Genomic DNA, 15,680 nt, shown 5'->3' with positions numbered 1-15,680 from the left:
CTTTATCCGTATTTTTTTCTTTTTTCTCAGTAATTGTTTTGTAAAAAGTAGTGCAAAAATCAGCAGCTAGTTCTTCCCATCGTCCACCATATTTATTTACTCTTAAGTCATGTTAAATTGTGAGAGTTTTTATCACTAAAAAATTGTCTTGTCAACATTTTAGGCGACAGTTTAGACCCCTGGCTGTTTAGTGTCATTGTAGGTTATTAAGTGCTTCCTCTGACAGTTAATATTGACATTTTATATTGACAAGGTCAAAGGTCAACTTCACTGTGGCATGATACTGTTTTGCAAAAACACATTTGGCGATTACTCAATGTCATATCTCAGAAACAGAAGGGGAAACATTTGGTTAAATACAGTCAATTGGTGACACTAATCTTTGGTGACCAACTTCAAACTGTGCTGATTGTATAGATCTGTGCTGCCGGGGGAAGATGTAGGTGAAGCATCCATGTTTTCACAGATATGGATGTAAACTGTAAGTGCAACTTGACCCTTATATGCACAGAGGCATACGACAGCAAGGCAGTAGTTCTAGTTATTTATGAGTTTTGTTTATGTGCTTTGTGTTTCATAACATAAATCATTATTTGTCCCAAGGAAATCTGCTGTGCAGCAGCTGCATTATAAAGTGTTTTTGTCATGATAGTTTAGACACCAGCTGCCCTCCAGAGACAAATACAGGCATAAAAACACAAGGATGCTTCAAGAGGCCCTTCACAGCAATAACCATCCCTCTTTATTAAACCTCTGCGTTTCTGTGATGTCTCCACAGAGCCGTCAGTCCCACTGGACCCCATTTCCTCGTCCAACTCTTCCTCCCAGATCATCCTTAAGTGGAAACCTCCCAACGACCCCAACGGCAACATCACTCACTACCTGGTCTTCTGCCAGCGCCAGCCCGAAGCCAGCGAGCTCTACAAGTTTGACTACTGTCAGAAGGGTGAGCCACATTGTTTGTGGTTGTCCCGTTGTTGTGTCTGTGTCTGTTTCGGTGGTTTTGTGTGTCTGAGAGTGAGAGACCGAAAGAATGTCGTGCCATCTTTTCATCAGAAGAGCTTCTCTCACTCAAAAGCTCTTGGCTACTTTAAGTTGCTCCACTCAGCTCCCAGGACACTCTGTGATTTGATTAACCTTGATGGGTGATTCATATCAAGATTTTATTTACAGTTTCCAAATATATATCAAGCCACCTTATATTCACATTAACTGGACAAAAGCACACAGTCTTAACGACCACCCCACAAACAGACTTAAAGCAATAAAGCCAAAACAAACAAACTCAGCCTCATTGTCTCGATGGATTTTTATCTGACTCAGGGTTCCCACACATCCTTAAAAAGCCCTAAAAGGCATTGGATTCATCAATCTAAAAATAAGGCCTTAAATGGTATTAAGTGTCTTAAATCAATCTTAGAAATCATTAATTTTCCTAAATAATATACTGAATGCCTCTCACATTAACGTCACATAGATCAGGATAGTGAAACCAACAGCTCTAGTATTTTGTTTTGGCTGGGATGCTCAGAGCAGAGGATCCACTACCTGCCAGCTAGCTGTCACTGTGCCCCGAATCACATGGAGAAGTGCGGATTCAATGGAAATTGACCATTTAACCAAGATTTTGGGGCATCGTTGAAATCTGTATAAAGCAATGAATGCATACGAGGCTCTGGGTTTTTTATGCAAAAGGTTTTTCGAACGGAGCACAAACAGAATCAAGGCAGAGTGAGAAACACGAAATTGACAAAGAAATGTATTATGTCACAGTTAACATTTTGAGATATATACATTATTAATGTTGGTTCATTTTCTCCCTTTTTTTGCTAGTTTGGTGATTGTAAAATAGGTCTAATTTTTCACAAGGGTTTAATTAGCTGTAAAATCCTGGCCGAATTTTCATAACCAAAAGAGTAGTGTGTAATTTTTTAATTAAAATGTAAATATTAAAATCATCTAAACTGGGTAAAAAATATCCAAATTGAGCAATATGTCAGACTCTGTGTTCATGATGTTACAGCAGGATAAAGAGTGCAGTTTGTAAAACAATTTTATCTTTGAGAGCATTTTAATCATAGTGAACCCTATGAACTGTGTGTTACTGTCAACCCGCTGAGCAAGAAGATCAAGTGCAGTTAAGGTGAATCATTTGTTTTGGTAGTATTATGTAGCTTAAACAACATCAAACCTGGCAATGGGACAATCAGGATCTTCCTCTCACTCCGGCTCGGGTTCAGGCAAAGTTCAGACATTCATCTTGGTTGAGTTATTCCTGTTGCAGCCTGACCTACGTAGATGCCCTGCCATCAGTGCCCCCTCCATAAGCGCACAACCAAGCCCAAACTTTCCTCTTTGAACTCCCATAACTCCCACACATCCGGAGAGATGGGAGTCTGCAGGGAGGTCGTGTCACTGGTAATTTATCTCCACTAGAGAGGGTGAGGACCTGGGGATGACAATGACAGACATGCCCCTCAGGCGTGTGTATAAGTGTGTATGTCGGGGGGAGGAGTGTGTACATGGGTATTTGTGCATAGCACCAGTCATCCCATTCACTCTGACTTTTTTTCCCTCTCTGGCTGCCCTGTGTGACTCCACTTCACCAGGGATGAAGTTGCCGTCACGAGTGCCCACTCAGGTGGACAGTGACGAGGAGCAGAAGTGGAACCAGACGGAGGAGCAGGGCCAGGGGACACGATGCTGCGCCTGCCCCAAAACCGACAAGGAGCTCAAGAAGGAGAAAGAGGACTCAGAGTACCGCAAAACCTTTGAGAATTACCTCCACAACGAAGTCTTTGAGATCAAGTAAGACAACTGACAACAGAATTTTCTTTACAAGAATTAAATGTAAAAAAAAAACCCATAGCATTTCCTATCTTTATTATCCATGAACATTGTCCTCGAGAGAATTGTATTTCAAGGTTTAAGTCAAGTTGGATTACATCAGAGACTTTTCTTTGTCTTCATGTTGTCAAACTCAATCCAGTTCAACATATCTTGCAGTTTAGCATCCCGCCCAACACATTAAAGTTCTCATGCACCATCTTGTGTTTGGTATTTGGATCATGCTGAGCCCTCTCATAAAAGAGCAGTATGAGTATTAGGACTAAATCAAATAATGTCACTAAATTCTTCCCTGTTATATTATACTGGAGTATTGGGATTCAGCTTAACTTGCCTTCAGACCCATCTGCTTATCACTTGCACAGAAAACAGTTGTTGCAAACAGCAAAATAAAAAGCAGACTGTTGTAGAGAGGGACAAGATGTGATATGATTTCAATATGGAGCCAACAGAGCACATTTTCAGACGTAGTGTTGCACTCAGATATAAACACTGAAAGTGACAGAAATAGTTGTGCAACAGAAAATAAAGGAACTACAGAAATAAGTTCAAATTCTAGCTCCATTCTCCCCGCCGCACAGCTGGTCAGTCGTGTTGTGCAGTGGGTGTGAATGTCAGATTTGGAAAGTTACAGAATTTCTCAGACACAGATGGGGGGTAATCCCAAATACAGGGGATTTCCAAAGCTACTTGACCATCCGACAAGCAGTTCTCAGAGCAGAGTACTGGCAGTTTAACCCTTTATATGATAGTGGCTCCAACTACTGCCCCCTGCATTTCATTCTGTTTCATCTTTCTTTATGATTTGTATTTTATTATGAATGTTTCACATTTTTTAAACATTAAAAAGAAACACGTATGACAAACATCATGTCACTCTTCACAGAATAAAATAAGATAATATATTTTTTAAAAGAAATTAATTAAATTAAATAAACACAATTTAGTAAATGCAAAGAATGCTGCAACATTTCAACAGGTCCTTAGTAAAATTAGGATGCCAGATTTTCCAAATAAAATATTCTATATAATATATAGACTTGTTGTACCATAAACATAAGCAGGGGTCTGTTTTCATCTTTTGAACTTTTAAATGCTTCTATCCTCTAAATGTCTCCTGCTGTTGCCTTACTTTGTTCAGACGCTCAAGACAGCGGCGTTCCGTGATGGGCATTGCCAACAGAACGCACCCCTTCCTCACCACCGCCCCCAGCCCACCCCAGGGCACGGACATCCCTGAGGATGAGGAGACCTTTGAAAGCACCAAGACGGTGGTCACGGTCCACGCAAAGGAGTCCACTGTCATCTCAAACCTGCGACACTTCACCAGCTACCAGATTGAGGTCCACGCCTGCAACCACCCGACCGACCCGGCCCGCTGCAGCATGGCAGCGTATGTCAGCGCCCGTACAATGCCCGAAGGTTAGGAGACACTGATAGCTTGTTGTTTTTTTTTTCTCCCTGCATGCTATTAAGGCTAAGTCCTTACTGCAGTGGCACAGGTTCAGGCTTGGCCCAGGATACTGCAGTAAGGACTTAGCCTTAATAGTATGTGTTCTACCCACTGAGCTACTTTCTTTTGTTACTGTGACTAAGAAGGGAAGAGTGGGTCTATTTAATAAAATCACATCGTCGTCATCCTCATCATCATTTGAATTTGCTGCAGTTCTCAGGCTCTTAAAATGTATGGTGTCTCATCCTCCTCTATCACAGTTTTTTCCTCCTGTGGGCTCAACCTTGATAAACAAAGAAAACTTTTTTGCAAAACTCTTATTTCTTAGAAAACTGTGCATCTTCAGAGGCCATGCCATGCTGCATGAATACGCAAAAACAAAAACACCAGCTGTGTTCAACAATCCTGGCTTTCTTCTCATCCCATCCATAACTGATAGCCCATTGGTTTACATTAAATTCATTCAAAAATACCCTCTTTTTTTATTCCACACATTCTTCTTCTGTGTCAAAACCTGACTCCTACATTACCTACGATGCACCACAACCACTGACAATTTGGTCGGTTATTCGGGTGTGTCATTCAAGTAGCGGATAACGTAGCCTCAAGCTGAAATGAGGAGTGGGCTACAGAGGTCTCTGGAAAGCTGACCTCTTTCTAACTCCACACCCTCTGATTTGTTTTCAGTTGTCAAACTTCTGGCCCTCAGCCACAGTTGTATCAGACTTCACCCAACTAACTCTAAAGCCACAAAGGCAACTTTTTTTCGCAGTAGCACCCCCTGTGACGTGAAAACAAACTATGACATGTAAAACTGGTGGAGTTCCCCTTTAACTGGTCCAAGGTGTAGGCTTGAAATTGATCCCTTGCTGGCAACTGGATTCACCTCCATCTCTTCTCCCATTTATTCCAAACAAACCTGGGTTTTAACAAAGACATTATTCATGAAACTATGTGACTTTGTTCTCTGCAGACAAAGCTGATGACATCGAAGGTCCCATCACTTACGAGGTGACAGAAAATTCAGTGCACATCATGTGGTTAGAACCGCTGGCCCCTAATGGTATGATCATCCTGTACGAGGTCAACTACAAGAGACTGGGAGACACTGAGGTGAAGAAACACACACAGCCACACAGCTCTGTCATGCTGTTAGTGCTTTAGCTTTAGTGTTTTGAGTCGTTGGGTCACTGAGTACATGAGTTCACTGTAAGTTCGCCACAACATATAATCACTCGCTCTTACTCAGAAAGCACTTTTTATATTTCCCTTTCTCATTAAACGCAACAGCTCGAGCTGCTAATGAAACACAATATTACTGAGAGTCAAATTAAATGTATCCATCCGAAAACTACCATGCAGCATAGACAATAAGAGATGCAATACTCATTACTTGGCTTGCATTTTGAAACTTGGCCCTATGTGCTCACTAATGTAGTTGATAAACTTAATGGAGAAGCACCGTGTTTTAGTTGTTATGGAGACAGAACTACAAAACATCTGGCAGATGGTGCAGACTGGTGTTTGCTGCGGAAAACAGTTAAAAAAAAAAACAGCTCAGATGTTTCCACAGTGGAAACATAAATAACATGATACAGTATCCTATACAATGAGTCAAAACTTTATTTTAAACCTGGAAATTATGAAGCAGCCATTTGTCATGCGATGGCTCTTTCTGATCTTCACCGTTGTTCCCCTGCAGGAGCTGCACTACTGCGTGTCGAGGAACATGTACAAAGTGACCCGTGGTTGCAAGCTGAAAGTGATGCATCCTGGGAATTACACGGTGAGGATCCGGGCCACCTCGCTGGCTGGGAACGGATCCTGGACTGAGCCTACGTACTTCTACGTCCAGGATGCAAGTAAGTCTCAATCTGCCATGACGGCAGACCAGCCAAAGACTTGAGCTGTGTTCCAAATCTATACAGCATGCTGATTCTTTACAGTACGTCCCACATACTAATAGTCAGAGTGAACTGTTTTAGCCAGAAGCACACAATAACACCATATTTAACTATTTTATACTAACAGGAAATGATACAGTACGCCGATCACAACTGTTTATCTGAAATGGGACAGGTTTCAGATGATAACTGAAAATTGTGGAGCATTCACACTTGAAGTATACATGTAAATGTAGTTGTAAATCTGCTGTTACTTAACCTTATAATTTGCTATCTTCTTAATTTTATAGGGCATATTCATGTATGAGCTGCTGTCAGAAATCTTAAAATTCCTCCAAGGATTTAATGTAAATGTATGGAAAAGCAAAATACTTGCACATAGAAGCCTGGTATGAAAACAGAGTATAGTAATATCAGTCCTCTGTCCCAGAATGAAAGATGCTATGCATTTACTCGAAGCAGATTATCTTCATATTGATCCTAGCTGCAGTTAAATGTGTGGGTTACATTAGAGCTTGTTGTTGTCCTTCACCTGAACTATGACTCACTGTCTGGCTGGATTTGTTGAACAGGTGATCCTCTCCACATCGTGAAGATCGTCATCGGGCCGGTCATCTGCTTCATTCTGCTCCTGTTTGTGGCTGTGGCAGGATTTGTTATGTTTAAGAAGAAGTACGCTATTATCACATCCTGTTCAATATGTTCACTCATTTTCTTATGAATTCATATTTGTTCAGTGTTGTTCAATACTTTTCTTTTTCTTCTTCCAGTCAAACTCAAGGGCCTAGTGGTCCCATCTATGCCTCTTCCAACCCAGAGTATCTCAGTGCTAACGACGGTAAGTCAAGAGTTTAACCCATTTGATCAATAATATATAAGATTACTTTTTATAGTAAGATTTGATTCAAGGGATTAAGGTGCTTTACACAAACACTACACATCCAAGGTACAGTGGCTAAGGAGGTACTACATGGGGACTACAAGAACTGGGACTGATTAACTTGGGCTGCTTACGTTTTCTCCTACAAGTTTTGAATGCCAGTAGAGATTGCTGATAATGAAAACAGCAGTAAGAAAGTTTATGAAAAGCCCTTTGTCAGTAAAACACACCCAGCAAAGACATCTCCAGTGTAAACCCTCTGTTCACCAGTCATTGCTGTCTCTCATAGTAAATTAAATATCATATACAAAGATTGTTTACTGTCATTATACACTAATACGTTTAAATGCAGACTTTTATAAATTTTCTTTATCACTAAGGCCTTGTCCATACATACTCAGGTATATTTGAAAACCTTGCTTTTTTGTGCATTTTATCCACGCACAAACTGCTTTTTAGGGCCCTGAAAACTGATCTTTTGTAAAAACTCAAGACAGTGTTGACGTGCCAATAGTGAAAACGGTTTTTGGCTTGAGGATTCCAAGTTTGTGTCGTTATCTATTTTGTGCGGTGCCACAAATGAGGCGACATGTAGTGTAATGGCAGATATAGCATTGACTCTAGTCCTGTTAACAGGCCTTTTTATATGTTTGCACATAAATGTACAGCTACTCATCCACTATGCAGAGGTTTACAGAGGCGTCAGGTCATTGCTCCAGGTAGCCTTCCCTGTAATAGCTTTTTTCCAGGCTTTTAATTGGCAGATATCATTTTCATCTTTGCATTGCTGTAGGGTTTCCGTTATATCTCCTCTTGTTGTTTTGGCATTTGGAAATTTTTGAGAACAAAAGAGGGGACAAACCTGTTTTCAAAAAGACCTGTGTACATGAGGACTAGGCCCTACTTGCACTTAAAGACTGGTAATTGGAACTAAAAATTGATTCGTTCATGTTACCACTCTTAACTGTCTGATTTTAATGCCCTTACATGCTCTTTAGGAATCTGACTATTCCCAGATTTTACACACAACAGCACAATTTCTGTAACTTGAATGAAAAAAATGCATTTTGCTGTAAGAAATTCTGTTCAGACAGGTATATTTATCTCAGGAGAAATCTTTATATGGCAGATGATTTGTGCGTGTGCAGCTGACAAAGTCACACTGGATTTTTACAAATTAAGATTTGGCTCAGCAAGGAAAACTGTGCTTCCTCTGTAAAAGACAAAACATGTCCAAAATATCTTCAAGCTGCAGCATCGAACTAACACAAACCAGATTTATTTTTAATTTTAACATTTACAACACAAAAGTAACATAACACCAGTGTTTGAAAGATAAAAGAGAACAGAAGAGAAATCTGACAGATGAACTGTATGATCACATCATCCAAGTTCTTATGATTTGTGTGTAACAAACTCCTGTAAATGTGCTCACAGTGTACGAGGAGGACGAGTGGGAGGTGGGCAGAGAGAAGATCCACATTTTGAGGGAACTGGGTCAAGGCTCCTTCGGCATGGTCTACGAGGGCATCGCCAAGGACATCATCAAGGGCGAGGGAGAAACGCATGTAGCGGTGAAGACAGTGAACGAGTCGGCCAGCCTGAGAGAGAGAATCGAGTTCCTGAACGAAGCCTCGGTCATGAAGGCCTTTAGCTGCCACCATGTGGTAAGGAGAGACGTCATCTTTGGAAACACGCCTTATACAAGTTGTTAGTATTGGTCAATGAAGATGTGTAACAGTGCTTGGATAGCTGTGACTCAATAAACCCCATCGGTATGTTTGAACTCTCAATAATTTGACCCAGTACTGATCTAGAACAGTAAGTACTAAATGTCCCATCATGTGCCAATACCTGACCTGTCATACATTACGCTGTGCTAAGGGCAGCAGTGTCACCTTGCTGTAACCAGACCAATTGTCTGTCAGATAATGTGATTGAACCATATTAAAATGAAAACCCCCATCCTTGTCTTCCAGGTGCGTCTCCTGGGTGTTGTGTCTAAAGGCCAGCCCACCCTGGTGGTGATGGAGCTGATGACCCACGGAGACCTGAAGAGCTTCCTGCGCTCTCTGCGACCTGATGCCGAGGTAATGAGGTTATAAGACTCACCCAATCTGAAGTGTTTGAGTGACACTCATATTGGTCTTAAGTTTGGTGAACTTTGAGATGCTCTTATCATCTGCCATGTGCATCTTTTTCTTCCTCTCACTTCTGCTTATTATGTAGATAAACAATGCTTCAGTCCTTCATACATTTTCTTACCAGTACGCACGTTTTTGATGGTTTCTTTTTATCTATGCACAGGGAATTACTTTCACAATAAACAGCATAAAAACAGGACTACTGAACTCTCAGTGGTTTACACACACATTGTCAAAGATTCGCAGTGAAACAAACCGTTGTAGAACTTATCAGTGAAAAGTTTGTTGGTATAAACTGACCTATCTGAGCTTGACTGAAGCCAGCTGATGTTGTCACCTGTGACTCAGCTTGTTATGTCACAGGCGGCTGGTTTAAGAGCGTAAGGCACATCACCTCTTTCAACAGCCAGTTAGCTTGTAGCCAAGTTAACTGGCCAAGTCAGTTATAAACATAAGTAGGTTCCCCTGTTGTGGCTGACAACAGCACTTCGTCCCCACCGAGCCTGAGTCCGTCACACACACATACTTGTTACTTGTACCTGAAAAGCCTGAAGTTAGAATGGAAGTACAGAGGGTCATTGCTATGGAGACGATACAGCATTTTAACTCTTCTTGTTGTGAATCTTTGGTCTGAACGGGCTTAAGATCCTCTGCTGCTCTTACTGTAACTTACTTTGAATATAAACCATAGCAGGTCTCCAGCTTCTGTCTGGGCTCAAGACTAGCCACAGATTTACAAACACAGAACAGTTTCTGGGTTTATATTAACCAGCAGTACCAAAACAGTACCAATTGTAATGTAACTAAATGAGGGACTCCGTGGCCTAATATGAATCTGTTTGCGTGGCGTTATAATAATAACTCAAACCACTTTACCTTTTCAGTTACCACTGGAAAAAATTACATTCCACATTGAATTTGCTTTTGATTTGTGCACAGATGACTTGTATGTGCAAAGTGTTGTTCTATTTAAGTGTGTAAAGATGCAGATGGTCCTTGGTTTGAATAGGAGGGCTGAACTCTTTGATGTTGACAAAGGAGTTTAACAGTCAGCAGCAGGCTCAGTTGGAGATGAACAGCAGGCCTCCACACTGACTGAAAAGATACTGCCACTTAGCAGTTCAAGTCAAGTGTGATGATGAACTTTTCGTTGTAATAAACCTGAGTGTTGTTTTTTATGTTTTTAAGTGTTAAAATATGGGTTGCTGAGAGATGGCAGATCAGAAATTAAAAATATGTCTTGTTTCCATCAGAACAACCCTGGACGTCCACCACCCACTCTGAAGGAGATGATCCAAATGGCCGCTGAGATCGCAGACGGCATGGCTTACCTTAACGCCAAGAAGTTTGTCCACAGAGACCTGGCAGCCAGAAACTGCATGGTGGCTCACGATCTCACCGTCAAAATAGGAGGTAAGTTTTAGCACAACAGGCTATAAAGAGTTTTCGACAACAGTGCATGTTGCTACTTACGTCCCTGTGACAGCAATATTTACCCATGTAGGAGTCATTTTAAAAATAGAGGTCAATTTAATATTGTTGCTGTAGATTTGACACTAGTTGTCTTCTCGTCCTGTGCAGAGCTAACAGTTTGTGATTGTGTTGTCAGAAAAATGCTAATAGACATTTGTTACTTGCATCAATAATTGACAATGCCTGTATGGTGAGCAATAAATCCGCCACATAAAGCTAATTAAAGTTCAATTTAGTTTCCCTAGACGTGAGGTGTGTTGTGTTTACTAGATGCATTAATGCCATCCTATCTTTGCAGCCCCACAGTGGCTTTAAGTTTGTACATAGCCATTAAAGCCCATATATTTATTCTGTATTTTATCTGTATTACCAAAGCAGGTAAAACACACCTGAGAAGCAACAGGGAATACGTGGGGCTTAAATGACGGATTAAAATGTATTAACCCCCTCATATAAAACTTAGTAACATCAGTGTAGGTTTGACTGTAACTAATGAAAATCGTTTTTTCCTCCCAGACTTTGGTATGACCAGAGACATCTATGAGACTGACTACTACAGGAAGGGAGGGAAGGGCCTGCTGCCCGTCAGATGGATGGCACCTGAGTCTCTGAAGGACGGAGTCTTCACTGCACATTCAGACTGCTGGTCAGTGGCACCTCTGATTTTGGGTTTATGTGTTGCCGTAGGTGCTGTACATAGCATAACATTGTTCTGAGTGACAGCTGGTGTTCAGTAGTATCTTCCACAGGAGAAGTAAATGTGAAGAAATCAAGGTTCGTGAAGGACATTCACAAAACTTGATTATTTTAATAGAGTAAAAAATAAAAGTTGATTTATCAGTAAACGTTTTATGGATTCTTAAGAGGCAAGTAGAAAAAAACCTACTGATTTGTTTTCTGAGTTTGATCTAAATTGTCCTCTCTCCTGTGTTTATGACCTAAAAACAGTTGGAAAAAGGATAATCCTTAACCTGTCTTTTTAATCTGTGAAAACCATGGATGTATAACTGATGTACACTCTGAACACAGGGCACATATATTGTGTGTTAGCAAGTTATTGTAACATAACAGTCAGCTAACATCAGATTAGCGCTGATTAAAATAGAGTTCTAGCCAAGACAAAGACATGGCGGTAATGTGCAGGTCATAAAACCAGACCAGAATAACAAACAGTAAACAAATATTAAATCAAATATTAAAAGATCAGAACATGAGCGTGTTGCTAACCTGTTTTCATCTGACGTTTTTAATCAGCATCGCAGCCGACGCCTCTGCCCTCAGTCTACTCTTTTCACTGCATCAAGTGTTTACAGACAGATTCACTCTGTCAGGTGTCTAATTGGCGTGTCCTCATTCTCCCTGTGCTTCTCTTGTTGTCTCTCATCCACTTGTTTGCCAGGTCGTTCGGGGTTGTGCTGTGGGAGATCAGCACACTGGCTGAGCAGCCGTACCAGGGCCTGTCCAACGAGCAGGTCCTCAAGTTTGTCATGGACGGAGGCTACCTGGACCGGCCGGACAACTGCGCCGACAGACTGTGAGTACAAGATTAGAGGGCTGAGGTTAGAGGTTAGAGTTGGGTTGTCATCATCACATTATTTCAGACTACTGGAGTCAAGTCAGTATATTCTCTCTTCTTCTTATTTGTGAGCTTTTATGTGTCTTTAAAAAGATGGTTTCTAACAAGTAGCTGAAAGAGACTCCAGAATATCATCACACACACAGCGTTACAGCCTCATTGTGGTGGCCACAATGAAGTCATGTGACCGTAGTGTAGTTAGTTTATAGCCTAACTTTAGATTTTCACTAATGGCGATCGCATTTAGGCTTCAGAAATTATAAAAATGGTGTTCATTTGTGAAGATAATCTTGCTGAAAAAAATGTGTAAGTATAAACTGCAATAAAACAAAATCCAAATGGAAAAATCCCGTTGGGTTTTTGTTTAGGGAACCAGTGCGATGCTAACTTCATAATGGCCTACAGAAAAATGTCATTCCTGCATCACTCTATTCTGGTAGTTATTGTATTTCTGCCTCCTAAGCAAAATCAAATGCCACAGCCTTTTTCCTCTGTTTCCTCTGATCACATAGCATCCATTTGAAAAGTATTTGCATTTTTCTTCTGCAGAGACAGCCTAGTTTTATGACAGACCATCTTTCCAGCAATGAAATGCTTCTTAAAGTAAATATTTAGTGTATGAAAGGATGAGGCTGGTGATGTTCTGTGTTTTTCTTATCAATAATGTGTTTGTCCCAAACCTGTCTGTGGCACTTGGCACTAAGCTAGCTGACTAACACATGTACAGTTTTAAAAAAAGACAAAATATTTCCCCAAACAGCTGGGGCACTGCAGTTTGTAGCAAATGTTATTTAAAACAAGTGTGCTTTTAAGAGGGGAATATTTTTAGCTGCAGATTAATGCACACTTGGTGCTCCAGTGAGTATTTACGGCAACAGGATGGTGTACATGTGGGATTGACTCAAAATAAACTGCAGTGCCCAGTTTCATCATAATGAAGGAACATGTCACCCAGTGCAACACTGTGGCTTATTGGTGTGTTTTTAATAGTTCTTGGACCACAATGGAGGTCTGTAGCACAGAGAAATAAAGTGTGTCGAGCTTTGGCCTAGCTGTATCCTTTTAGATAGGAACGGGCAATATTGTAATGGTACATATCTGGACAGAGTAATTGTTCTGTAAAATCAATTAAGAAATGGTTTTAAATACAATACTTTCTCACATTTGATTCTTATTTGAGAGGAAAAAGGTTGACGTATATTGAAGTTGTATTAAAGTAGGTATTCTCAACCACACTGGACAAAAAACAATTATAACAAGAAATAAGTACATTAATAAAAGGAAGGAATACCTTTGTTGAACACAAATTCAGACATTAGTATCATTTCACTGTGATCTCACTCTCCCTTTATCCTCACCCAGACACAACCTGATGCAGATGTGTTGGCAGTACAACCCCAAGATGCGCCCCACCTTCCAGGAGATCATCGAGATGCTGCGCGACGACCTGCATCCTTCCTTCCAGGAGCTCTCCTTCTTCTACAGCGAGGAGAACAAGCCGCCTGAGACCGAAGACTTTGACCTGGACATGGAAAACATGGAGAGCATCCCGCTGGACCCGTCGTCCTACTCCCAGAGGGAACAGTGTTCGGACAGGGACGAGGCCTCCTCCATGGGCCTGAGGGGCAGTTACGAGGAGCACCACATCCCCTTCACACACATGAACGGGGGAAAGACCAACGGACGAATACTGGCCCTACCGCGGTCCAGCCCCTCCTAACATACTGTACACATCCTGCATAAACACATCATTGCTATAGATTTAAATATATTTTTGTTTTTTTGTTGTCGTTTTATATAGATCACACTTTTATCACTCTCTACAGGAGCCCCTCAGTGCATATCTCAGGACATTATTTTTCTCCTCAGATACCACAAACACACACTACAGCAAGTCCACGTATGGATGCCAGAAGACACTTTTTGTATTTAAGGACGAACTTGCCGCGTCTCTTTTGTTCATGATTGTAGTTTATGTACTGTAAATAATTGCCAAGTTTGTGCTAGACTGGGTGGATAATGGATTCAACTGTGAAACAAACTCTTGACAAACAAGAAGGCTGCTAAACCCACTGTCCCCTTCCCGAGTCCAGACTGTGTCCCTGTCCCCGAATTCAACAAGAGGCTTCATCCCCGGGTTGCTACGTTTTGGGGGAAAAAAAAAAAAGAAAGGAAAAAAAAGTGCCCTTCTATTTTGTTTGTGGCCTACATCAGTTGTCATGAAACTGTGTCTGAATCATTGTACGCAAGCGGATGACGAACTGAAAATGAAAGACTTTGGGAACTCTGTCGGATGGTCAATGACGGTCCATCCTCGAACAAACTCTAATCCACTGGAGAAGCTGGTTGAAGTGGCTTACCTCCTCACACTCTGCAGTATTCCAAAATGGCACACAGGATAAACACAGGACTTATGTCGGGTTATATATATTTTTTTAATTTATTTACGTGTCTTTCTTTCTTTTTATTTCTTCTTTCCTCTTTTTTTTTGAGTTTTCACACTTACAGCTGAAGGATATTTAAACTGTTTTTCAGAAACATGTTGGTGAACGAGTTCCTCAGATTGACCAATAGCTGCTTCTTTGGTATATTTTAGTGGGTATAGAAGATAAAAAATATATAAATATATATATATATAAATATATTGTTAATGTTTTTGTACATAGTTGTTGTCATTCTTGAGGTATTTCCGGTCATAGAAAAATGTTTTTACATGTTAGTCTCCTATGTTTATTTTTTCTAATCCAGAAAATCATACTAATTAGCTTTTTTGGACTCATGATCAACCAACAGCATTTGGTCTTTTTGCTACGCGATGCCCGGGAGAAGGAGTGTTTGACGTCTTCAGCTTAAGATGTCTGCCCATCATATCAAGATCAAATAAAAATAGTGCTGTAAATAATGCAGCAAGGTGCATTCACGAGGAGGCTCCCGCAGTGCTTCTGTTATTTTCCATTCTCTCAGTACATGTGTGTTTTTCCAGACAGTGTTGTGTTATTTCAGTGAACACTGAGGTGGTTGTGTGTATTGAAAAGGAAGTTGTGCTTTTAGCATGGAGAGGTAAGAGTTTGTTTCTGACAGAGCCAGACGTGCAAAAATACAATGTACATACACTGAGTGAGGTAGCATTATCGAGGCCAATACAGATATTGATATTTCAGATCAAAGAGAAATCCTTTTTACACAACCACCAAGCTTGTTGCTCAAACGTTTTGATGAAGGTAAATACTGAGAGAATATTTTACTTTTTACATACTGATATTTTGCAGATAATGACATTAAATTCTGTAAAACATTTCCACAATCAGTTATTTCAAATATGATGAACTATACAATACAAATACAACAACTAAGGAAAATAGGAACCTAGATACATTAAAACGCAGCCTATACCATTTGCTTG

At 40.6% G+C, this 15,680-nt stretch overlaps 1 protein-coding gene across 1 annotated transcript in view; it reads left to right on the top strand.

Moving 5' to 3' along the window:
• Positions 1–15,680, top strand: part of insra (insulin receptor a) — a 66,468-nt gene extending 50,788 nt beyond the window's left edge. The window contains exons 9-21 of the mRNA XM_049597755.1: positions 779–946; positions 2,610–2,808; positions 3,989–4,269; positions 5,274–5,413; positions 6,003–6,162; positions 6,777–6,876; positions 6,975–7,042; positions 8,522–8,751; positions 9,064–9,174; positions 10,482–10,641; positions 11,218–11,347; positions 12,101–12,235; positions 13,640–15,680. Of these exons, the coding sequence (XP_049453712.1) occupies positions 779–946; positions 2,610–2,808; positions 3,989–4,269; positions 5,274–5,413; positions 6,003–6,162; positions 6,777–6,876; positions 6,975–7,042; positions 8,522–8,751; positions 9,064–9,174; positions 10,482–10,641; positions 11,218–11,347; positions 12,101–12,235; positions 13,640–13,997 (2,240 nt within the window). The 3' untranslated portion in view covers positions 13,998–15,680. The remainder of the gene's footprint in view (positions 1–778; positions 947–2,609; positions 2,809–3,988; positions 4,270–5,273; positions 5,414–6,002; positions 6,163–6,776; positions 6,877–6,974; positions 7,043–8,521; positions 8,752–9,063; positions 9,175–10,481; positions 10,642–11,217; positions 11,348–12,100; positions 12,236–13,639) is intronic.

The sequence above is a fragment of the Epinephelus fuscoguttatus genome, linkage group LG15 (genome assembly GCF_011397635.1).
Source record: "Epinephelus fuscoguttatus linkage group LG15, E.fuscoguttatus.final_Chr_v1".
Lineage (NCBI taxonomy): Eukaryota > Metazoa > Chordata > Actinopteri > Perciformes > Serranidae > Epinephelus > Epinephelus fuscoguttatus.
The sequence above is the reverse complement of the archived record's forward strand: the minus strand, read 5'-3'. Positions and strand labels throughout refer to the sequence as shown.